At 31.5% G+C, this 27,601-nt stretch overlaps 1 protein-coding gene across 1 annotated transcript; it reads left to right on the plus strand.

The window, feature by feature from the left end:
- Positions 1-294: 294 nt before the first annotated feature.
- ALX1 (ALX homeobox 1) lies at positions 295-21,398 on the plus strand. The gene is made up of 4 exons (XM_006923803.1): positions 295-667; positions 3,438-3,742; positions 6,697-6,825; positions 20,774-21,398. The coding sequence occupies exons 1-4, from the start codon at positions 442-444 to the stop codon at positions 21,092-21,094; spliced, it is 981 nt and encodes a 326-aa protein (XP_006923865.1). The 5' UTR covers positions 295-441; the 3' UTR covers positions 21,095-21,398.
- The last annotated feature ends 6,203 nt before the right edge of the window (positions 21,399-27,601 follow it).

Here is a 27,601-nt window from a genome sequence, read left to right on the forward strand (position 1 = left end):
AACCCCTTCCGAACCGCCAGTCCACGGTCCCGGCGACAATGTTTCTGGGTGTCGGGGCCTCGTCCTTCCTGGCATTTGTCTGAAATGGAGCTGTCTGTCTAACCTAGGCCGGGACGCGCCCTGCCCGGGGAAGTGGGGGGAAAGTGGGGGTGGGGGCGGAGGGGTACCTGGGGTGGAGTTAGTCGCCTGCTTATTTTCATATTCATTAGAACTGGGAGGTTGCCCAAGGAGCCCAGCTGAGTTTCAAGATATAAAAGCAACTTCGGGTGCCCCTTTTCCAGCAGGGACGTATTAAAGGGCTGGGAGCGGGGCTGCTCCCAGCGCCGCAGCGCACTCTTCCCCTTCCCTCCTCTGGGTCCTCCCTCCTCCCGCCCACCCGCTCCCTCCCCCAGCGCTCTCCAGTCTCCGCGCCCCGAGAGCTCCGCGACAGCCTCCAGGATTATGGAGTTTCTGAGCGAGAAGTTTGCCCTCAAGAGCCCTCCGAGTAAAAACAGTGACTTTTACATGGGCGCTGGAGGCGCGTTGGAGCACGTTATGGAGACGCTGGACAATGAGTCCTTTTACAGCAAAGCGTCAGCGGGCAAATGCGTGCAGGCCTTCGGGCCCCTGCCCCGCGCCGAGCATCACGTGCGCCTGGAGAGGACCTCGCCCTGTCAGGACAGCAGCGGTGAGTCGCAAGCCCCACTCCGTGCCGCGGCAGCCCTTCCACAGACCCGAAGTTGCAGGGGCGGGTCGGGACAGGCATGGAGGGACGAAGGAAGGAAAGCCGGAGCGAGAGAGCTGGAGGGCGGAGGAAGGCAGAGAAACGTTGAACGTTTTAGGAAGCGGTGTTTTGGCTGCTGCCGACTTTGGGTGCCAAAGGAAGGACTCGGCACCGGGTTGCCTCTGCGACTCTTTTGGCGGTCGAGTCCTGTCCCCTAAGGGTTCCGGAGTCCCTCTATCTAGGACCCAGGAGTAAACTGATAGGGCGGTAAATAAAGCGTAATTGAGTCAAGACAGCGCGCTTCCTCTGCGAGCCCGCCGCTCTGCCCCGGCAGGAGGAGCTGAAATCCATCACTGCTCGTTAGAGGACGTCACTGTCGTCACAAATAAGAAAACTTTGGGCTTCTTAGGTGAAAAATCCTTTTTTAAAAAAAATTTATTTTTATTTTTATTTTCCAAGACGTAGCGATATTTCTCTTTGTGAAATTGGAGGGTTGCTAGATTAGCTCATGTGAATTTGTGATTTCATTTTCTTCGGGTTTGCAATATACAACACAGATTTTGGTTAAACACCAATCACTTTAAATAGCTTCGGGCAAAGTATCCCCAATATAATGACTCACTCCAGAATTCCGCGTTATCCATATTTTTCTGACTCCACATTAAAAGTCACCTCAGAAGCCTTTCGGAATGTTTCTGAGTGAAATCTTCAACTTTGAATGGCTAAGTATCTCAAAGTCAAAATGTTATCAAAACAACCATCTATCTTTTCTATCTTGTAACCCAATACAAACCTATTTTTTTTTCAGATCGCGACAGCTAAAGCAAGTTTACAATTCCAAGAGGACTTTTCCTTATCATTGTATATATTCCACAGTGAAGCTGTAAGGAGCGGGTTGCTTTAAAATAACAAACGAATTAAGTGTGAAATATTTACAACAAGCCTCCCGCCCCCTATTTTAATTGAGGTTCAAAATCTGGCAAGGCACTGGCTCATAGAAGCTCATTTTCTAAATACTTTGTACGTAGTAAGCTTTAAAAAAAGATCTCGTAATTTTACTTGTTTTATTCAACGTTGAAAGTTACTTTTGACTTGCAGTGTTAAACGAAAAATAAAGGCACACGATAGAGAAAATTAGTTAAATCGGTTCAGTCATTTATTTAGAAAGACACAAGCAATTATTTTATTTATTTATTTATTTATGTTTTTACTTTTAATGCACTAGATGTTTGACTTTCTGGCTGTATTTTATTCAGACCAAAGTACCTTTATATTTTTAGAATTCTTAGACGTATACATAAAATTATTTGAATAGACAGGATCTTTAAAAAATGATTCTGTTATGTCTTGGGTTGAGTACTGGAACAGGACTCAATATTTTAAATTGTCGGGAAACCAAAGTAAGAAGAGAAATAGGTGATTTTTGATACTTTTTCGAGTTCTAAACGAACATCACACTATTGGTATGAATTTTAATAGGAAAGTATTAAGATGAATGTAGACAGCAGTCCGCTAAATTTAGGAAAGTTCCTTTCTCCTGAGATGCCCTTAGCTTCACGACTGCTTCCCCACCCCCCATTCCTAATTACCGCAGTTCCCTATTTAACTATGTCCATGGAGACAAAACCGTATTGTTAACCGGTCGTGGCTCTTTTTTTATATTTACTTTTACATCACGTCTTCTTTTGCAGAGAAGCTATTTGGCATTTAAGTTATATAGGTATTAAATTTCAATACATTTGTATAATGATTAAAGCAGTTGTAAAAATACATTATGAGATCAGTAAAAAAAAAACAGACAAAAGCAAAAAATAAAGTATGACAGTTCACTGGAAATTGTTGTTCTGGTTGGGTTGACTTCACTTTTTAAAAAGATGCCTCCCATTTCATTATGTGCATCCACTGCATTTGTGTGTTGGGAGGCACCCTATGACACATTTTTGTTTTCTATCAAACCGTAAGCATGAAATCAGATCTGGAGGAAATCACTGAAATTAAAACATCTCTAAACAGAATGCCAGATAATATCCTTTGTAATCTTTTAATAGATATTTTAATTTCTGTGCTTTATTAGAGGGGGAAAATTAAGTTTTATTAAAATGTATTTCATGAGGTAAGAATAAATGTGACATATTTAAAAAGAACTGCAAATGATTTTTTAAACTAAAAACATCCACTTAAGTCTTCTTTTTTTCTATAGGTAGCACTTTCAGAAACTGATAAGAATTTCATTTTTTAAATTTAGTAGGTTGCTTTTTGAAAAAAAATTGAAATGTAGACATGAATATACCATTGAAATATTTGAAAGATAGTAGAAACTACCATAATCTAACTATATGAGTTTTATGTGGAGGAGGAAGATAACTTCTGGGAAGTTTGGATTTCAGTTTACAGATATTTAAAATGGAAATATCTTCCTTGGGCCATGTAAGTAGCTTAATTTTGCCTGCTGTGAATTTGATTATGAATTATGAGGATAAACATTACATTAGTCCTGTAAAGTAAAACTGTGAATTTTGGCAAATGACGGATTTCACGTACACATTTTTAAATGATCTTAAAATTGTCCAAAGTGGATTAATAATTGTACATATGTAATATTAATGCTAATTAATACTGGCACAAGAAACCATTAGCAGACTGCTTTCCTGATGCTCTAAATTACTAAGTCTTAATTTCTTCATCGAAATGCTTCACAATCCTGAGAACTGTTGTTTTTCCTCTTTGGGTACAGTGAACTATGGGATCACTAAAGTAGAAGGACAGCCTCTTCACACCGAACTAAATAGAGCTATGGACAACTGTAACAATCTCCGGATGTCTCCTGTGAAAGGGATGCCAGAGAAGGGAGAGCTTGATGAACTTGGGGATAAATGTGACAGCAACGTATCCAGCAGTAAGAAGAGGAGACACCGAACCACCTTCACTAGTTTGCAGCTAGAGGAGCTGGAGAAGGTCTTTCAGAAAACCCATTATCCAGATGTATATGTCAGAGAACAGCTTGCTTTGAGGACAGAGCTCACGGAGGCCAGGGTCCAGGTAGGAGTCATATGAAGGCCTTGGTGGGTGGGGGTGGGGATGGGGGTGTTTGTGGGAAGATAGTGTTAAGATAATTCAATAGCTGCAATTTGCCAGAAAGGAATTATTCGAAGATGTAAAATAATGTGATGTATGTATGTAGGTCTACTAAAATTCCTTTTTACCTGTAAAGGATGTAACAACTCACAGAAAAACATAAAACAAAAGAATAAAGAACAGAATACTCTAATATATCTCTGATTTAAAAAATTAATTTTTAAAGAGTGAAAAACAGAATCATAGTTATTCATTTAATAATGCATGTATTTTATCTTTTCTATTTTATCAGCTATTGAAAGTTTTTTAAAAAAAATGTTATATACCAGGTGTTGGTAAGTTATTTGTATAATGGTCTAAAACCTATAATTTTATTGGTGTTGCAGTTATAATAAAGAAAAAATGAAACAAGCTCACAAATTCCCAATTGTTATGTGTACCAAATCTATTTTTACTATACATAATTAAAGATCATATAACTTATTTACAATTTTCTAACCCTAGTAATTGCCAGTAGTGCTATTCCATTTTAATTTTTTAAATCTAGATGACTTATATGTTTTTTGCAGAGGCAATAGGAATAATGATCTTAAAATAATTTTAAAATAGTCAATTATATTTATGTTATATTCGAATTATTGTATGATTCAATATACTAGAATTTTTAATCATTTTAAAAAGAAAAATTAGGCTAAGTAAAATTCTACCTCTTAGGCATATTTTATTTTTACTAGAGCTGATATTCTTAAGCTATATTTTATTAGGTTCCAAATAATAGTAATTCGAGAGAATGACTTTTTTCCTTTGGCACGTTTTTATTACTCTAAATAGGAAAATATTGAATTTTGCAGTTTATATAAACTATGGAGAAATGAATAAAGTAGTGAAAAATTTTGTTCTGAGTGGAGTAATAGTATTTCTTCTGAAGGTTAAGCCATCGTAAGGCTTTTACATCATTAAAGACAACATCTGGTGGTGCAGGAATAATAAGCAGCAGGTTTTTTCTTTGGTTTGTGGAGGCAAATGGTTCTTTATCTTAGTTCAGGAAGTAGATATATAGGAAGTTGATGCTAATGAAGAATTTTAGAATCATCAAGTGTTAACAAGAGATCCACATGTGGTGTTTTTTTTTGTCTTGTGTTCATATATTTAAATTAGTTATACTTGTAACCATAGAAAAATATGTTTGCACACAGAATGATCAGCTGTGCACAATACATGTTTTCCCCTTAACATTTCATCAAGTCCTGATTAATTTTTGTCTATGAACTTGCACAGAGAGCCAACCTGAACCTAATTTACTCAGATTGTTCTCTTTCCTCCTTTTCAAAAAACATCAGAGTGGTAATTGGCATCCATGTTAAGGAGATTATCAAGGTCTTTTTCTCAATGAAAATAAATAACTTTATTACTAAATGCCCTTAGTATGTTCTTGGTGCCTGTCTATGGAGACAGAAAGAAAATATGTTTGGTTTGGTTTGGTCATTAGTGTTGTCTTGAGCCCCGGGCATAGTGGATAATACACATTTACCAGGAGTGTTGTAAGTAACCATAATGAACAGGTAACTCTCTTCGCTTTGTTTTAATTGCTAAAAACTCTTCAAAGAGCCATCTTAAATGTGCAATACAGGCTTACATATTAATTAATATGTTTCCGTAAGTGTGAGGATAAAGATATAAAAGATTAGAATTGAATATAGAAAAAGAGAAAAAAAAATTCAAGTAAATTTTAATGAAACACTTTTTATAATTTGAATTTTTATATTTGATTTCTAGCTTTTTTCTTAAATATTTTATATTTTGAACATAGTTCTACGTAGACTAAAGAACTTCCTGAAAGCTGCTCATGTGACATCTACTCAAAAATATCATTTTATACATATTGAATATCATTTTCTATATCTCCTTTTAATACATTAAACTATTAAAATGAAGATTCTGGAGAGCAATATGTATGAATTAGTGAATATTTAACCCTCTTTGGAAGATGATTGTTAATGATAAATGTTATTAGTCTGCAATTAAAGAAATTAGGACGAGAGCTTTACTGACCCTGTAGAGGCTACACTAACTCACAGGCTTTCTTCATGCTTGGTTGTATCTGCTCTATTTCTTTTATTATTTATATTATCTGTAAGGCTTTTACATTAGAGAAATGATTTTGAAGATTTCTGAGTATTTTCTATAAGAAGATAAAAGTTATAAGTGGTATGATTTATGTAATAGGCACATTTGTATATTTTAAAACTCTAATTCAACTTCAGATGGTTCCATTTTACCTTTCGTCTTTAGCATGTTCAATATAATATGTAATCTTAATATTTTCTGTTTCTAAATAATCATGATATTTCTGTCGATGCCATATGGTTTAGATGCAATCTTTATGTTTAAATCTTTCTAAGATTATCTAAGTATGGGTACAACCCAGAAGAGCCTTCACTTTATGAAACGCTTCAAAGATCATTGTTTTGACAGACCCAGATATTAATATGGTTATAAATTGGCTAGGTTAATGTTATATGCATAACCCCAAACTAAAAAGTCATGAATATCTTCCAGACTTGCAGCATTCTCTGAGAGGAGGTTTATCTATAATTATTTGGAGATATAAGAAGTCTTTAAGATTATATAATCTAATTTCTTTTTGTTTTCTAATTGAGAAAACAGAGGCTCAGACATATTAAATAAATGTTTTGAAAGTGTCTTATCTTTTTATATTAATTTATATTGCCTCATAGACATACCAATTATCATATCAGGGTAAAATAAAAAGTAAAATTTGTGGATCCTTTTCTGACAAAGAAATTCATTTATTAGTAATTTTGTTGATCTGATTTACCTTTCTGATTTATAGTCCTTTAATAGCACATTTGCAGTATCAAATATTCCTTAACTAAAATTCTCCTTTAAAAAATTAGGTTTGGTTTCAAAATCGAAGAGCCAAGTGGAGAAAAAGAGAACGTTATGGCCAAATACAACAAGCTAAAAGCCATTTTGCTGCCACCTATGATATATCAGTTTTGCCAAGGACTGACAGCTATCCACAGGTATGGTAAACTGCAAAGAATACTGATTGATAAAAATAGATGTAGTGTGTATCTTCTTAAAAGGGCTAGTATAGGCTTTATTATATCTGATATAATAAGAAGGAAAATTTTAACCTCCAAAAGACTTTTTTTTCATGTTTATTACATTTTTATTTTACTAAAATATTTATTTTGTTATTTTTTTCTTTCAGAGCCATTCATTTAAAAATATTTCAGGGTCTCTTCCTTGTTATACATTGCAACAACTGAAGTACCATCATTCAATAGTATAAGTCTTTTAATACCCTGTATTTTAATTATTCAGAATTACTTCCTTTGTTGACTTTTAAAAACAAATAAAATATTGTTTGGCATGCTATCTCTGTGGCTAATATTTTATGAATCATACCATAACCTAGTGTCAAATGTAGTATATGAATCCATTCCACTTAAAAATATCTCTTTTGCTGTGTTGATTTTTCAGCTTTGCTCATTGTTTTAAGGAAACATTTAGCCCTTTGTTACTTAAAACATATACAGAATTAGTACTAGATATCACTTTTTAAATTTATCACGTTAAAAAACACTTTATAATGAGAGCTCTCATCTCATTTAAAGAATGTTTAGAAATTATTTTTTTCTTCTATTTTTTTTTAATTTAGAGAGTTTTCATTTTCATACTTTGCAAAGCATGTAAGTAAAATATATTTTGTTTTTCTAATTGGGTATTACTTTTTCCTAATACTGAATTATAATAGTCAGAAATGTATTTGATACATTATAAGGGACACATATTATAAGGAACAAGCCATCTATTATTTAATTCCTTATTGTTTAATGATATGCATTGTTAACAAATATATACCATATATACTGGTAGAATATCTTCATAGTTCAGTAACCAAATTATCGCAGCCCCAAACTTAAGGGTAATTTTCTTTAACTATAAATTCATACCCTATTAGCGTGAATTCTGTCCTTTAATTTTATACTGTCTTTGTGTTCTGACGCTCTTTTTGACCCTTAAAAACTTATTTTGAGACTTTTACTCCTCCAGATAAATTCACTGAATTTATTCATGTAATATTATATGGGAACTAGAGCCTTAGAGATTACCTCATGCAAAAAAGTTAGGCAACCAGAGCCAGATGAATTAAGTAATTAATTGGTCTTTGGTCACAGAAGTGGTTCTTTACAGGATGATCTATTAAGGGCTGCTACCACTCAGCCTTGTCACTACCAAATGCTAGAAGACCAACGTTAGGAGTACCTTTTGAATAAATGCCATATCTGCCATAAGAAGAATCTTCTTTCTCTTACTTTAAAAAATGTATCTTAAAGTAGTTCCCTTTTTCTTCTGTTTAAAAGCAAGCATATACTCCTGGTTACTTATCATCATTAGGTTAATGAAATTTTACTCACCAGATATTTATAAGTGTCCTAGTTGAGTTCTAAACAGTGCTGTGAGGGTGTTTCCCCAAGTGGCTATAAGATCCATGAGAGCAGGCACTGCAGTGTTTTCCTAAGTTGCTAATAAAACAAGAAGCCTTACTATATCAAGCACCGTTCTAAGCAGGTTACCTATACTAAATCACTTAATCTTCACAACAACCTTATGTGGTAGGCATTATTATCCCCATTTCTCATGTGAGGAAACTGAGGCACAGAGAATGAGGTATTTACTCAGTTTCGTTAGTGGTGAAGCCCAAATTTGACCAGAGGCATTCTGACTTCCAAGCGCAAGATCTTAACCTCACAATAGACTGTCTCTGCTAGCGAATATGTTGGAATGATTGAATGATTAATAAATTAATACTAAAGGAACATAAAGCTTATGTTGCATCATTCAAGTCTGCAGTTTAGTTCAAGGGAGCAGAGGATGTACTCACAACCGGAAATAACAATAAAATATAATGGAGATATCATATACTTTATATAACTTTGACCTACTTAACTATGATGACTGTAGTAATAATAAAGTCACAAATTATGAACTCTTTTCAAATGGACTTTTAACAGTCTGATAATTCAGTTCCATAGCACATGACTATGACATATCTTTTTAATCATTATTTTAATCTTCATTTTTTTCTCATAAACCCCATTTCTGTCTATTTTCCATTTTCCTGTTCTTTGCCTTATCTCTAACTTTCCTTTCTTCTTCACTATAGCATAAAACATTTAGAATAGTGCCTGTCACCACTTAACATCTTTATAACAGCTTAGTATAACTTAAGATACTCTGACTAGTTGCCCTTCCTTTTTACCTAGGCTTATTTTGCCATTGTTATTGTGCTGCACAGCCTTAGATATTATCAGTTAGTGGAATGAAGTGACCTAGCAGCTCAAGCTGGAAAGGAAATGGTACAAATTATATATCTAATAGTCTTTTTCACTCCAACAGAGGACTAATTTAAAATATCTCTTCACAACTCATGGTAATTTTGCACTAATTCTCCTTGTGGCTTCTCCATAATTTATGTACATTGGTTATACCACCTCATAATTTAAGTATGGAAAACAGAAATGATCATATGTTGACGTTATTTTGACAGTAAAATTTGTCAACAATAATAAAAATCAATACTGTGAACCCCATAGTACTTTTCTGTATTTGTAAGTCATTTAATGTTTGGTGGCCCAAAATTCTGAAATCCCTACTGTAGGTATTGGAGAAATCCAGGGAAAAAATGTGTTTTAACTTAAAAATATGCAGTTGATTTTTTGAGTTTGTTGAAAAAAATAATTATGGTGAGATTATGTCTCCAAGCTTTAACATAAAGGAAACTTTTTAAAAACTCACACGGCTTGAAAATGGAAATTTATAACTGGGAAAATAGACACCAAAATAGAATCCAACAGCTCAATGCAATAAGCATTGCATAAGGATTTGGTTACTGTTACTAATTATGGAAAAAAAAATTATTAATTACAAAAACAATTGGAAACTAGAAAATGCAGGACAGAAATAAAGAATTAGCAATTTGGAAGAAAAGCAAAAGCATACACAGAAATACAAAAATACATGAAAAAAAGAGGTGGTTTAGAAAATGATCTCCTCAAGCCTGCTCAGTGTGGATAATAATCTTACCTCACATGAAAATATCTATATATAACATATAACATGTTTGTTTATGAATAGTAATTAATTTATAAAATATTCTAAATATTTTTTTCCACTGATCTTCTACACTATAGTAACAACAACGGTAACAGTAAAAATAATAACTACCAGTTGAGGGCTTATTTTACAGGCTTTCCTCTTAGAGCCATTAATTCATTGAATTTGAGCTCAAGATTTCTGAGTTCAGGAATCAAGGGTTCTTTATGCAACCATATCTCTGTAATGGAATAGTTAAATTTTGACCCTAAAACATTGAATCACTTGGAAAGCAAAAATGCTTTCATTTTAAAATTTATAAAATACTGACATAAAGCATTTAAAAAATGTTGATAATTTTTAGACTGTTTTCATATATTCTTTTTCTTAAGCTTGCTCATATTTGATAGCAAACAAACAATAAGAAAGTGAGAAGTGTCATATCAGTAGTAATATACTTTAAGGTAATATATTTTTATGTTCTGAAAAATAGTATCATTTTTTTAAGAAGCCCTTTATTTTGGCTCACATATCAGTTGCCATTCAGCGACACTATGATTTATATAAACCAAACCACCAGATGTTCTCTTATACATGACATTTAAAAAATGTCTCATCACTTGTGCTGGATCTGTTCTTTCTATCTTGAATTCCCTTCTCACCTAAACTGTATTTTCTCTATGAAATATCTTCTTAATCCTCCTTTAATTAGCACATCACTTTCTCACCAACATTGTGGTGGGCTGTATAAAATGTCTACAACCCAGTTTACAAGATAAAATATTTTAAAAAAATAATTCAAGTCACCACAGTATTAAGCCAATTACACACACACTGAATAGATGTGAAAAAAGTACTGATTCATTTCAATATTTATTCAGGAGTACATTATAAACCCAAAATTAATCCATTTTCAGTTAAACAGCTGATATCTGAATCTCTGCTATTAACCAACTCTGTAGTCTTAAGCAATTAAATTTTCCTCTTTGATCCTCAAATTCCTCCTCTGCTAAAAAGAATAAACTAGAAAGATTTTACAGAACTCTTTCACCTTAATTTTTTACAGAGTTATTTGCATTTTATCCAATAAATATATGCTAGGTACTGTTTTAGGCATGGGGGTTATATGAATGAAACAGACAAAATCTCCTGCTTTGTGGACAACTTACAAACTAGGTGATATTTATACCAAATTCTGCAAACACTTCTTGAAGCAAACTAGGCCCAACAGACCAAAAAGACCTACATAATTTTGTCCTTCAGTTGAAAAAGAAAGCAAGTAACTATCAACATTAGATTCTAATTTGTTTCTAATTTATCAAAACCAAAGCATTTTTTAAAATAATTATTTTGATGAATCAAAAATTTGTTAAGGCATAAAAGTTTCTGGACAATTATACCTAGCCTTCATTCTTACAAAGAACCCTAAAGTCATGCCCGTAGGTCTGATTTGGATTACAGGTACATTCATTTGATCATTTACTAGCTGAATAACTTTGGATAAGTCTCTTGACTTCCTTGAGCTTCAGATTCTTTATTTGTAAAATGAAGGTATTGTTAGTGCTAGAGTTGGTGGTGTTGGAGGTATAGATGATGATGATGAGGATTGAGTCTATTTCCAAACAGCCTACTGAGCTAAATCCTGAGATCTGAGGAGGTCCAGGTGTTAATGTATGACTATGGGCTTCACAGTCAGGGAGTAGTAGTTTCAAATTATGACTATGCCACTTAATAGATTTTAAACCTTTGGCAAATGAATTAACCTCTAGGAACATTTCTCCTATTCATAAAATGAGGATAAAGGTTTGTTGATATTTGTGAGGATTAAACAAAGTTTATGCAAAGGACTTATGGCATTGCCTAGTATACAATAAGTGCTCAATAAATAGTAACGATTCTATAATAGCCATTAGTCATTATTAATTTTTTCTGCTGAAGAGAGGAATCTAAATGGTTTCAATGTTCTCCTCTGTTGTAGCATTTAAACTAATCCAATCTGTGAGTAAATTTACTATTTAGGGATCTACAGAAAAAACAAATTCAATTAAATATGCTTTCTTCTTTAAATTAGAACAACCAAATTATGGTAACTTTAGGGAAGTTTGAGTATATTCTTCAGCCACCAAAATTACTTTCTCATAAAGAAAATATTTTCATCAAAATTTCAAAAAAAGAGTTGAAGTTCTTTCCCACCAAAATTTTCAATGAGGTTTTACTTAGTATACAGTGAGAATCATAACTAAACCTATGTTTATCAAATATACAAAGGGACCCACACAGTATCTTGCTTTCTGTTTTTTGATTGATGATTTTATAGAGATATGCCTCTTTGAGTTTGAACATACCAAGAGTTGAATTTAAGTTATAGATAATTTGTAATCATTAGGGTAATTTAAAACACAAATTAAGGTTGCATAACATTTCTAGTTTAACAACTTATATTTCAGAATTTTAAAGTTTCTATAAAATAGCAATTGTTAAGATATTATTCACCTTACCATTCTTTTATCACCAGTTTCTCTACTAATCTTAAAATTTACATTTACTTAAGCTAAATAAGGAATCAGAAAATTGTTTCCTTGTACAACTGTTGTTTAACCATTTAAGGACGTCTAGAGAAATTTTTACCTCTAGAGAAAGTATGACAATTTTATCACTGTTATTTCTATTTTCCCCAAATATTTGAAGTAAACAGATAACCCAAAATCTTTTTAAAATGTTAACAATATAGCTATACTTGATGCATTGTATAATTAATATTTTTATATCTATAAAACAACCAATGAAATATCATATAGTGATACAGTGAAACTTCTCATGATAAATTGAGAGACGAAAATGTTATCATTAGGTCAACAAGTCATACTGATACTATAAAATTTCTCACTGATTGCAAGCCTAAATACTTAAAAATATAGAAGGGACTAATATAATAGTCTGTTATTACTCAAATAAATATGGCTAAAGTTATTGATTTAATTAAATGAATTAAATACATACAAGTTTTTATATAAACATCTATAAACTTTATATATATGTATATATATCTTTTAAAAGTAAGTTATGTGTAGCATGAACTAAATTTTGTCAGTGTAATTAAGTGAAGGTGCAGCTAGACACAAAATTTTTATTTTGTTGAAAATACAAACCCTTTAAAGAGATAAAGTATACCCTCCAAAAGAAGTAACATGCATTCATGCTTTAGGTGATGAAAATAGACTTATTTGTTGAAAAATGTAATATTCAAATATACTGTGATTTAATGACTTTACACAGTAATTATAGCTTCACTATTTTTTTTTTTTTTTACTTTTAATAGGTGACCAGTGTTAAAGCATTGAATTTAACTAAACTGGTCATAAGTATTTTGTATTTTAAGAGGGAAGAATTAATCAATTAATTGAGTAGAAAAATAAATAATAAGAGAAAATGTAAAAATAAATTATTGAAGAGTGCCCAAACTACCTTACAGTAGAATAGAGAACAACCAGGGAGAAAATTGAGCCACTGAAGTCTGGGAAGTCTATGAGAACACATCTGTGGGTTATAACTTGCAGTTCACACTATTATTGTTAGTGAATAACAGTCAACCTAATGATACACTTTCATTTAGAATTTTATGTATGCCATATTTATTAAGCCTCGTGTTTCTATGGATTTTCTCTTTTTTTTCTAAATCATGGAGCATTAAATAGAAAATAATTTTCATAAACTCAGTTGATTTAAAAATCACAAAATAAAATTCCAACTGTAGTTAAAACAAATACAAGATAAATATAATTGATAACTTTACTCAGGATTTTAAGAATAAACTTGAAGCTCATGTTTGACATTAGGTGGGCATCTCTAAGCTTAAAAATATTCAGTGCAAATGAAAATATTTACATATTTGATTTATATTTTAAGTTATTCACAAAGAAAACATTTTTAATCTTTGTTTCTTATTACTGTGATATAATGTGTCATTAAAAACAAATCAAGCACTGATAAATCAGCAATAGTTATCATCCATGTACTAAAATACATAAAAAGTAACGTGACAAATAATTGGAAAATATAAGATAATTGTGGGTGAATAACAACAAATAAATTAGCAAATGCTGAGTGCTGTTATTTTATACCCTCCTTAAGTGAGTTGATTTGAAAAGTTTCATTTTAAAGAATATAGGGTGAGATTTTCTATAAATCTTTTTAATGAAAATTACTATAAAATTTATGAACACATCATGCACTAAAGGAAAAGAAAAATATCCTTAATGTTTCTTAGATCTTTAACTTAGTGCATATTTCAAATATGTAAATAATACAAAATTGAAACGCATTTATATGATGTAATTCTGAAAATTTTCAGAGATTAACATTTCTTATAAAACTTAGTGCCTTTAATTTTTGCACTAACAGGAGATATACACTTTCATTTCTCTGTAAAGCAATCTTCTCAGATTATTGGTTTCATATCACTGTGACACCTAAACAGTGATTGTTTTTAAATGGAAAAGTAACTCTTGTTCCAAATCCCTGTACACATTTGTAAGATGAAATTTTATGTTTCAAAAAGCAAAGTAGCAATCAATATTTAATATGTAATGCTTTTCTGATGAATTAATCATTTCTAATCACTTCAGCTTATTAATATTATACATTGAAAAGATATTTTTGGAATTTTTGAAATGTAAATTGGTTCTAAAAAACAATATTTATACATTATCTTAATATTTTTAGGTAAAGCAACACCTAAGTAGTAGGCATTAATGAAAGTACACTTTCATTTCTATCTCAGGTAGTACCTAAATGTGCTCAGATTGATCTTTTTACTGCATAATTATTCAAGTTAGGATTTTTTGTCTCCAGATGGATAAAGTCTCAGTGTGTGTTATTCGCTGGTAGCAAATACACTATTTAGCAAAACACTTATCTACTCTTCTCCCTGCCAGCAACATACTGATGTAGTTACTAGAAAAATTAATGGAACCTTAAAGTTAGTCAACAGCTAAAAATATCTGCAAGTTACTAAGCATGTGATTCTTATTAATATTTTTCACCCTAAATTTTAAAGGAAGGAATAGGCTTGTAAAGAATATATAAATGGCCTCTTAAAAAACTGAACTGCTTTTGTAAAAAGTAATGTTTACATTTTTTAAAGAGATCGTATAAAAAATCTGGTAAATTATAGTGATAATGTGATAATAAATCTATATAGTCAGTATTGAATAATATACAGAGTAGTCAATAAATGTAAACATTCTGTCAATGAGGAAAAATCAAAATCAGCTTTTGGATTTTAATGCAAATAAGCTAGTGCTACAATATCACAAATATCTCTATGATCTCTGATCTTTATCTTTTTAAATCAGCCATTAACAGTGATGTGTATGGACCTGTGATGTGAGGGTAATGTGAGTGTAGTAGAATGATGTGTGTATGCAGGGGGGGTGTGTGTGTGTGTGTGTGTGTGTGTGTACATACAAATGTTTGTAGCAGGTAGGAGCAGTCCATATATAGAAGAGGATTGAGGTTAAATAAAATAATTTTAGTAGAAAAATATTATTTAGTTGGTTTTAGAGATGCTTTAAAATTAAGGAATGGTTTTATTCATATATTTTCATGTTAAGTATTTCTATCATCAAGTATTCCATAGACTAGTGTCTTCTGTGTAGTGCTGACATTAAGATATAGAATATATTATGCTGTCATGAAATTATTTGATGTTTTTTATACATCCTGCTACTTTAAAACTAAAGCAAAGACTAACAAACTTACATTTCTCTTAAAAATTTTTTAAAAGTCTGAAAAACTACTCACTGCAATAAAACCAGCAAATATATTTGAAATATACACCAGGTTTAGCATACTAAAATTTTATTGTAGTTGTGGTTATACAAAGAATATATCTATATCAAGTTTCTAGGTGAAGGTAGTTTTCATCTATGATTTACCCTATTCAGTTTATGACAAATATGTTGCCACAGTGAAGAACTCTGAATGTGTATGTGTATTTTTATACATAATATGCATATATGTGTGTGTATTTATTATATATAAATAAAATTATACATATATTTTACATATATATGTATAACTTACATATATATGTATTTTTATACATAATATGCATATATGTGTGTGTATTTATTATATATAAATAAAATTATACATATATTTTACATATATATGTATAATTTTATTTATATATATACATATATATATAAAATATATGTATAATTATACATATATATATAAAATCTTCTCCTTCCTAGCTTTTAATTTCTTAGAAGAAAAATGAATGTTAAATGAATTTGATTTCCATTTGGAAAGAATCAGACAAAAACCAACTTTCTCCCAAAATTCAGTCATAGAATAATTAAGTGTTAAATTTATATTTGATTAGAAAAACATTAAGGGGCAAATGTTCAGAGTAGAGTGCAGTAAGTCGGCCCAACTTCCATTCATTTTAATGGGAGGCATTTGGCTAAGTTCCCTGGACAATACTTTGAACATACCCCTAGAACTTTTAAAAATGTTGCAAAGCACATTAAAACACAGAATGTTTTTAGATTCCCCCCTCCTTTTAAACATAACAAAGAAGAAAATGTGTAAAGGCGGGCAGTCTCTTTTATTTTTTAGCACACATGAAAGAAGGATGTAGGCATTATTTAATGTTGTTCCTGGTTGTAAAGCCCTTGATTATTATACAGTTAGGAACCTACAAAAACACCCCAAGAATTATTTGGTGCTGGGCACTACCATTTTAGGTGTCTGTGAAATAGTCCAAAGAAGAAAGGTAGTGATCCTATTTAGAAAAAAATATGCATTCTTTTATTCCAACATTTAACAGCAAGATTTTTATATGGCTTCTCTGTTGTCAAATATATACATATAGATACATACAGTTTTAGACAGTATGACTTGTAGATCTAGCACAAAATTTTAAAATGACCACTTATATAAGACTAGAATTGGTAGCAGGATGGAGGAGTCGTAGAATGAGCCCACCTTGACAGCAGTAGATTTAGTAACCCACAATCTCAGACAACTTTGTTGTTAAGTCAAATATTGCCTTCACTTATTAACAGAAGTAGATGATCTAGAACAAAGATGATGTTGCCAGTTTTTCCTTACAGTGATCAGATGAAATTTAGAATATGATATCCTGTTGTTAGTGCCAGAAGCTGATAAAGGTGAAGGGTGACAGCCTCCATCATTCCAAGGAATGTGACTGGAATGAGCAGTCTGGAAACCATGTATATGAGGGATGCTCAACGAGGAGAGACTTGCAATAGTGTAAAATTGCCTATGATATTTGAAAATTTTCACATGTAAGAAGGATGCTACTTATTCTATATCATTTTAAGGAACAGAAATAGAAGTGATAGAGGAAGATAACAGCTCAATTTTTTACAGAGCTCTCCAAAAGGGAATGAATGTTTTTAAACAGGGGAGCTTCTTGTCACAGAAGTAAACATAATTGAAAGTACACAAGGAGTTTTTGCATATGGAAGGAAGTTGGACTTCAGTAATGTTTTCTAATCCCAGGTGATTTCAGAATTGAATGTGCATGTTATTATCATTGCCATTATTTTAATACAGATCCCCTGAGCCACAGCCCATGCTTAATCAATCAAAATCTCCAAGAAGATGCATTTATGATAGAGAATAAATATTTAATAGAAAAGCAACTACCTAGGGAAATATAGTCAGCAAGGTCTAGGTATGTAATTGTCATGATTTCTGTTAAAGTTATATAGTATACGCCTTATATAGTATATAGTATACATTCTAGAGTTCAAATTATGAAATAAAATTTAGATATATTAACATAAGTTATCTATAAAATTTTGGTTACATGTATAAGCTGGATCAGTCCAAATTTCATATTCTTAGGGATTTTCAATCACTTAATAAATTTGTATTAAGGGCTTATTGTGTATTGTGTTAATGCCTGAGGATGAGGAAACAGTTTGAGAGTAATCATTAGGGATTTTGCTTTCAGAGTGCAGAGTATATGAATCCCCACAGAGTTAGGATGATGAACAAGTAAACAAGCAATTTCAACTCATAAAACTAATTTTGATCTTATTATAACATTCCTTAACATTTCCTGAGTTCAGATTTGACCTCCACCATTGGTGTATTACAATCTTGGGTGATGTTCTTAAGCAATTCATTCTAGTTTTACCTTGTACAAAATGGGGATAGTCCATTCACATACCTTTTAGTATATTAAATTGATTAGGGGTCTTCATAATGCATTTAGTGTGATGCCTGACACATGATAATTAACTATCATGAGCCTCATCTTGATTGTCATCATTGGATTTTTAAATATCCAGAGGGAATGCTTCAGAGGAAACAAAACCTTGATTCACTGGGGATATTATCTTTTATGATTTGTATCTAACTTTTGATATACTAGATCCCTAAAGTCAAATGAAGACATGCCAGAAATTTAAAAATGAAAGAAAGATATGGGAGATGTGAAGGGAGATAGATATGGAAACAAGACATATCAGTAAAAATGTGTAATTGTATCGCTACCTATGAGAATGTGTGTATCTTAAGTCCACCTAAAATATTGCTGTAGTAACTTGCTTAACCAATCTGTTCTATTCAGAAAACATTTCTACATGTTAGAAATTATTTCACCAAAAGTAACACATTTAACTTGCTTGGTCATGACCAGATAAGTTTTGATTAAAATAAAAATATTTGCCTATGACATGGAAAATTTCTTTTCAACTTATAAATAAGTTAATGTTAATTCTTTTAAGGATAAAATACTTTCTTTATAGTCATAGATTACCTTCCTTGCCTTTACCTCTCTTCTTTTTCTTTTCTTTTTTTTTTTTTACCTAATTGGTAAATATATTTCTATGCATTTGGAATATGAATAGATGATTTTAATAAATTCTAGCAGCATTATATATAAATTGAGGAATCTTTTAACAAATATAAAATGTAAATAATCTTTTTCTACCACTATTTTGCCTTTCACTTATTTTTTCAAAAATAAGCAAATTCAGTTTTTTTTCAGTATAGCACAATGTTTGATTGACTGTCAGGGGAAAATCACCCAGATCAAGTTGGAAGAGCTAGTTTGACAGAGTAAAAGCATTAGCCCCTTTTGTTGGTATGAGATACATAACTCAGCAGTCACTGGCACTAATTATATTTTGGCTGAAGTGAGATACATGTAGTAGAATGAGCCAAAATTGAAAAGCATGGCCATGATGATTTAAGGATTAATAATACATGTAAACCGTTATGTATCTATAGATATATCTCACAAATTTAACATATTTAAAGCAGCTTATAAAAATATTCATAGAACTATTTCTAAAACAATACTAAAATGAACATCTTGCCAATCATTGAAGCCCTAACTAAAAGATAAAATTAGTTGTTCACATTTTCTCTTATGTTTTGAAACTGGATAAGTGGTCCTTTCTTGAGTGTTAGAGTAACATCTCTGCCAGTGTGATCTAGAACATTCATTAACATATTTTCTGATTTTAATTGAAAATAAGTTGTCTTAAAAAGTACAATTTAAGCCTGGGTGTTGTAAGACTAGACCAGAGGCTATATGTAGCGGACTGGAATCTTTTTTTGTAAAAAGAAATATAAGGAAACATTATTTGTGTAAATGTTGAAATTGATGATTTCATTCTAATTATTATTTTAAAAAAGAAAGCCAGCTGTGATAAGTACATATACTGCTGCTGTGTTCTAGTTCAAACCTATCGTAATATTGCAAAAGGCATATGATTTTTTAAATTTCATCTTCTAATGCTGCATCTCTGTACCATGCTATACCATACAACATTTTCCTTTTTCTTTTTCCCCAGCTCCTGCTGTTTGTCACAATTTTCTCTGTGCTTCTCAGTAATGCATGTAATCATTGTTTTTTTTTCCTTGTTTAAATAGCTGGTTTAAGATACTTTCTATTTAAAATTGATATTATACAAATTCTACTTAGTGTTTCTTTTACATGCTAGTAACTTTAGAGAAATTTGTGTTACCTGTAGAGCTTTAATAAAGTGAAATGTGAATTTCTTGGGCACAAATGATAACCCAGTTTTTAATCTTATCTAAGATGTTATAAAGTACTTTAATTATACTCCTATGATGTTTTTGCTAATACTTTTGCTAATAATTTTTCTCAATTATGCTTCCATTGCTTGGTAGTGGTCATGTTTTAGAATTCTGTTTGTTTTACATGTCATACTTCTGTTGCAACCTCACTATGTCATATGTAAATCATAGAATAAATGTTTAAAATATGTACATTTTTCTCATATACACAGAGCTATGTATTCAAGACTATAGAAAATAAAAAAGCAATGAAAGGGCAAAATTTTCCAAAATGAGTTTGATCAAAAATATCTACAGAGCAAACAGCCTAATGTCAGCAATGGTTTTCAACAAAAACTGCCACATTGAGTCCAACTACACATCTTAAAAAGAAATACAATTGTGTCATTTGTTTAGAAATATGAAAACTATATTTAAACTTAAGACCATATTTTAAACCGCTTTTCTAAGCACATGCATTGGTCATGAATCATGACTAAATCTTCTAGATTTCATTTTTAAAATTATGACTATAAAAAGAATACTCAAGAGACTGACATGTTTTGACAGTATTTTATGTGGTTAAGTATGTGGGTTTTGGTGATCTATTACAGTAAAACATACTGGAAGAATTTTTCAAATAATTATTTTTTAGTAATTGCTTTATGTACTCAGAATGTAATTACAGACCACCCAATAGCAGCAAACAATGAATAATTAACAAAATGTAGTAAGTAACAAAAGTAAGAGAACAAAAGTGAGAACACATAAATGTAATATTTGTTGTTTTATATATTCCAGATTCAGAACAATTTGTGGGCAGGAAATGCGAGTGGTGGTTCTGTGGTTACTTCATGCATGTTACCACGTGACACTTCCTCCTGTATGACACCTTATTCTCATTCGCCTCGGACAGATTCCAGTTACACAGGGTTTTCAAACCACCAGAACCAGTTCAGCCACGTGCCCCTCAACAATTTTTTCACTGACTCTCTTCTTACTGGGGCTACCAATGGACATGCGTTTGAAACAAAGCCAGAGTTTGAAAGGAGGTCTTCTAGTATCGCAGTCCTTCGAATGAAAGCCAAGGAGCACACTGCCAATATCTCGTGGGCCATGTAACATACAGTACTCCTGTTTTTCTTTGAATGGAAAAGTAAAACATTCTTATTTCTCATATTTAAAGGATACCACAATAAGCTGCTGTGTGTGGAATTGCTAACGGTCAAGATATACAGTGAGACCAGCTTAAATGAATAGTTGTTATTATTTAACATTAAAGTCTAAGAATGAACCTCTGAAGACTAAATAGGTTTACCATTCACCAGTCTCCACAAACTCTGTTTTAGTAGTAACTTTTTTCTATTGTATGAGTTGATGAAATATCATCATGCAACTTCTTAAAAGAATAAATGTATTGAACAAATTCCTCTGTTATAGATTGATTTATGTTAGTTCGGTATAACGAGAAGTCCCTTGTAAAATAAGATCTGATAAAGGAGGAAGTACACTGGGGAAAATGTCAAGATACCAAAGCTGTCAGGTAAAGATTGAAGCAGGGTGTTCCAAGGAGTTACCTGCCATTTCTCCCTCTCTGGCTCCAAGACACAATGGGCACATCCCCTGTTGCTGAGGATTTATCTTTAGGTTTCAAAGATTTTATTTTTTTTTTTACCCCTAGATGTTTTAGTGAATTTCCACTCCATGAGAAAAGAACTATTGTAAAATGGCCTGAATTTGCATGCCATATTTGGGTATAGTTTCCTGAAACCATGTGGCTAAAGGTGATAACTGAAATATTCCTGTGTGATTTAAATTATAGCCATGAGAACAGTTTTTATAAGTGCCATCTTTTTTTAAGGAGAAAGCCAGCATGGACTCAATCATACACAAGAAAAAAATGTTACAAAACCCGCTGTTGCTTTTAAATTAAAGTTTTGTCATTAAATTCGACACACAAACCTAATAAATACACTAAAAGAAATAAGGAGCAGCAAATCGGAATTTATGTTTATTTCATGTACATGTGCTAGTGCACATGTGTGTTAGTTTTTTGACATATGATCCGTAAGCATTTTTTGCTACTGTGGTTTTGCATAGGGAATTAAAATGTCAGAAAGCTCTAAAATTTCTGGTGGAAAAGAAGAAAAATGCATTGCATCTGGAAAACTGCTAACCCCTTTGATTTACTTCTCCTCCCTTTCCCCTGTCACATTCCAAGCTTTTTCAGATGAGTGAAATGTCAGCCTCCTTGACAGACTCTTAAGTTCATAAAGGCAAAGTAAATTAATTGAAATGAAGATGGCTTCCATGGCTTAGATCAGAGCAAGATCTGTTCTTTATAGTCTCCTAGAATCCTCCTTGTGGTTCCTACAGCCCTTAGGGATGTGCTTGGAAGCCCCAACGGCCAAAGGACAAGAATAAATGAATTTTAAAAATTAAATTTCAGGAAAAGTACTTAAATTTACTAAGTATCTCTTCCTAATGGGAAAATATTTACAGCAGTTAGACTCTTTTGTAACAAAATTTTAAATCAAGCAGATGATAGAGATGAGTGATATCCTAAACAAACATTCCTTGACTTCATAGTAACTCTGTTCTTTATTACTTTTGTGTTCTCTCTTTTTAGTTTTGTTCCCAAGACAAATTTGTTCAACTTTGGCCCTGAGAATTATGCTTACGTGCAGGAGCTTTTGTTAAAGGATTGTTTAGGCAGCTGTTAAATATCCTTCATGTTTTAGAAGAGAATGACTTCTTTTAATATATTTACATATTAGGTTAATAGGAATTTGTGAACTAAAATGTACGATTATTAAAAAATTTCCAAAATTAGTAGTACTTATGTTCATTTTCTCTTGCTTTCTTAATTGAAAGTTTAGTGTCCCTTGGATAACACCTTAGATTTTTCAAATGAGAGACAAAGCTCTTTCCTTTAGTTTCCCTATTCAAAATTTTCTTGTCATTATATTCTAATAATTAGCTGGAGATTCTGTAACTCATTTTTTTTTTCAATTTAAATAACACTTTTTTTTTTAATTGAGGTTCTACAGCCACAATGCTCTGTATCAATTTTATTCAATTAGCAAATATTTTTTTTAACACCTAGTATTTGTTATATTCTAATAATTAGCTGGAGATTCTGTAACTCATTTTTTTTTTCAATTTAAATAACACTTTTTTTTTTTAATTGAGGTTCTACAGCCACAATGCTCTGTATCAATTTTATTCAATCAGCACATTTTTTTTTTAACACCTAGTATTTGGAGCAATTAGATAGTGGAACCACTGTTCTTGTCCTTAACAAGTCCACAATCTCCTAGACAAACACATGAATAAAGTTTGTACCCTTGACCATATCTCATATTTTATGATTGTAATAAGAATTGCATTAATTTTTTGAGTTAACATTCTCATCTTTTTTATTAGGTGAGAATTGTGTTACAGACTTAAGTTTATGTTTATTATTTAAAGTATAACACGATTAGCTTTTGATGTAATGGAATAAGATACAGCTAAAACAAAGAGTTCATAAAACACTTTTCTTAATTTTTCTCTTGCTCTTTCTGAACTTAGGTTAAACAAAGTTCTATGTACTTGATTTCATATCACTCACAAAATCGTTGACCTTACATACTTAGGAAAGGAAAAACTAAGGAGTGTTTCATTTACTTCTGTTTGGGATCATCATTGACAGTAGTGAAAATTGGGGATTTTGGTCCATTAAGTAGTTGATCCACTTGGACATTCGTTCCCATGAAAATCTCATCCCCTATTTGCTTCTTCCACACATTTTTCTTGTGAGGTTGGTTTAAGAGTTGATTCTTATACTCTGTTTCCTGAGCAATTTGGTTAAGGTTTGGACCTCATGGTAAGAGAGAATAATGGAGAATTAAGTAAGGTTTGCAGTTTCTTTTGTAAACATAAAATTTCAAAAACGTGGATTTCTGCAGATATATCGTTTATTTATTATGAATATTAAATAGACTTATGAAAGTGAAAGAAAGGAAGAAAACAAGAAAGCTACTATAATCTTTTCCCTCAGTCCTGACAACATATCTCAAAAGAATAACAGAGTTACTTAACCTATATAACCTTGAGGAAACGCATGAAATTGTGTGTATAAATTATGGGAGTATATTAGTTTCATGTTTCAATTAGCTGTTGACTTTTTTTTTTTTAATCTCCAAGGAAAGGAGAAGGGCAGAACAATGAACTTAATACAGTTCTTAAAAGATGATATGTTGTTTCCTTTTAGTATCTTTACTTTTTCCTCTCACACACTGGGAACTTGACTTCCATAGTACAATTTGCACATTACCTCCCTGTGTTTTTTATAGTGTTGTTTTATATATACTGCTGTAGTTTTAGTTTATCAGCAATTAAACAATGTGTTAACTAATGAAGTGAAAAGATCAACTATAGTGTTTGCATAAGCAGTTTGAAAAATTTAAAGTAGTTTTCTAAACAATGACCCTGACTTGTTTTTCAACATTTAATTCAAACAGGATTTTTAAATGGTGAGTGATTATTAGATATAATTTTTAATTTAGAATAATTACTACTTATGTTGCCAAATATTTTAAGAGATATAGAGATGATCTTATTTTAGTTGGGTTGACGTCTCTTTTCTCTTATTAGAATATAAATATGTATGTTTATTATTTAAAATATAATTGCTAACTTTAAGCTATCTCTTAGTTAAATACCTAAAATTCCAATGGACATTATTTTCTTAAAGCTATTCATATTTTGCATTGAATATGAATATGGCTTCTTGTAAGGAACCTATTAAATAAAATTATATATTAAGTAATATTTCTGTTGTTCCCCTCTAAGTCTCATTGTATATATTTTATACAAACCAAGCAGTGATGTCACTGATGATCCAAATGGAAATGTCAGAGTTGAAATGTTTAGCAGTAGAGTTAGTATTTATGGCATAAAACCTCAAAAACAGATTAAATGCAATATTGGTTTCACAGGGAATAGTTAATGCTAAAATAGAATTTGTTTGTTTCAATAACTCTCTTTTTAAAATAAACATATTGCCATCATTTATTTTAGAAATATATTGCCATAATGATGAGCAGGTCTTCAAGACAGGGGTTTCTTCAGTTTTCCTGAATACAATAGTAGGAAATTAAAGAAGCTTTTCCTTTTCTTCTTAGCCTTAGAATTGTATACCACTATGCATTTTTTTTTTTAACTGTAAAGGGCAAATAAGTAATTTCATTTGAGTTCTTCATCATGACTCTATTTCATAATATGTCTGAGTTTAGAGTACGACACATCACATACTGAAATTTTTCATGCATTTTCACATAATGTGTGCTTGCAATATTTCCCCCTATTTACCTTAACATACATGTTAAAGACTTAAAAGAATACTGCAGTCCTCCCTTATCTGTGGTTTTGCTTTCCAAGATTTCAGTTACCTGCAGTCAACTTTGGTTTGAAAATATTAAGTAGAAAATTCTAGAAATAAATTTTAAATAAATTTATTTATTTTAAATAAATAAATTTATTTTCTAGAAATAAATTTCTAGAAATAAAATTCTAGAAATAAAATTTAAATACCATTCTGAGTAGTGTGATGAAATCTCATGTCATCTCGCTGTGTCCTGACCAGGACATGAATTATCCCTTTGTCCAGTGTATACATTCTGTGTTGTGTACACTACTGCCTGTTAGTCACTAAGTTGCCATCTTGGTTATCAGATCAGTTATCAAAGGAAAAAAGGGAAAAAGAGAGAGAGAGAGAGAAGAGAGAGACCACATTCGCATAACTTTTATTACAGTGTATTGTTATAATTTTTTTATTTTACTAGTTGTGAATCTCCTACTGTGCTAAATTTATAAATTACATCATAGGTATTCATGTACAGGAAACATGTAGTAAACATCTGCAGTTTCAGGAATTGACTCGGGGTCTTGGACTGTATCCCTACAAATAAGGGGGTATGACTGTAATTCAGAACAATTACCAGCATTGTTAAAACATGACAGGTTTTCAACAGAAGGCAAAAGGAGCCCTCTGCATGGTACTTACACAGTTCAGTTCATGAATAAGAAAAGATTCAAATGCTCAAAACCTCCCCATATCACTAGAGCAGGGTTCATAATTTAGTGGAGAGTAGGTAGGGAAGAGTGTATCTCTGGATAGAATTCAAAAATGTTCCTAAACTGAGATGGAAAAGCAATTAGATCTTTATTTTCATTAACCTCTAAAATGATATGTAGCATCAAAAAATATGAATATGGACAATAAATCTCAGTTGTATTAGTACCTGTGATATTGTCACTAAGAGAACATTTTTTTTTATTTTACACTTATTATAGATATCTTGAAATAATTATAATTTTAGTTTATCATTTGATTAGGAAAATTTTCAAATTTCTTCAGTTTTCAAACTTCAGAATCAGGGAAGTTTTTAGCTCAGTCGCTGGATCTCACTATTTTATCAATAAAGATGCACAGATAATACTACATCTTAAAATTAGCTTAGTAAATATTTGAATACCTGTATTTCAGTGTAACCAGTTTCTCTTTTAGGTCTATGTATTTTTATTTATTCAAAAACATTATCTAAGAGGGGTTCACAAGATCACTAAATTGCTGAAGGGGTCTATAGCACAAAAGGGATTAAGAAATCCATTTTATGCACCAGGGTCATTTCTTCAGATTAAATAATTTTTCACGCTAGAAAGTGATCATAAGTTATGGAAAGAGTAACATAGAGTACATAATAATTCATCGGATTGTCTATCACTAGCTGAATGTAGGGTTGAAAGAGGTTGGGACTTTTTTTAAATATGCAGCCTCAGCACCTTCAATAAATGAATGGAGCGTTTTAGTGAGGATCACTGGTGAGACAGGATACAGTAGATAGGGACTAGGCATTTGGGAAAATGGCAAATGGTTTGGGTAGCATCAAAGAAGAAGTATGACATCAGGAATTCTAGTCCTATCATTTTTTGAAGATTTAGGTGGGTCATTTAGTTCCTCTGAGCCTTAGTTTTCTCATCGATAATTTAAAAAGTTGAGCAAAACTTTAACAAAACACTTTCACATTTATTTTCTCCTTTGACTTTCACATTTGAAAATATTCTATCATAGTTTGTGACATACTTAAATAAAATACATTTTTAATAGACTTTAATTTTACTTAATGAGTCAATATCAGATTTTTTCTTCTTTTTTATTTTTTTAATATTTAAATTAATCTTTATTCAATTTATCAAGCATTTATTGAAAATTCCCTTTGTGCCAAGACTTTAGAGAAACAGACATGCTGGTTGGGGAGATAAAAGAGTACAGTAAGTAATTAAAATATGACATGGAAGTGGCTCAAGCAAAATACTATTGGAAAACAGGTAAAAGAGCAATTAATTTAACTCTTTATAAGTCACAGAAAACCGCAGATAAGAAGTGACATTTGAGCCAGACATTGAAAGATGAATAAGACCTTAATAGATTATATAGCATTTTATTTATTTATTTATTTTTTCCCTGAAAGAGAACCCAAATGTTTTGGAAAGCTATGTTTGTGCTAGTTAAATTATTTGCAATCCTGTCTTTATTTACATGACACTACAACTTTTCTCTAATTTTAGATATTTATTTTCCTT

This window comes from Pteropus alecto, unplaced genomic scaffold (assembly GCF_000325575.1).
Source record: "Pteropus alecto unplaced genomic scaffold, ASM32557v1 scaffold76, whole genome shotgun sequence".
NCBI lineage: Eukaryota > Metazoa > Chordata > Mammalia > Chiroptera > Pteropodidae > Pteropus > Pteropus alecto.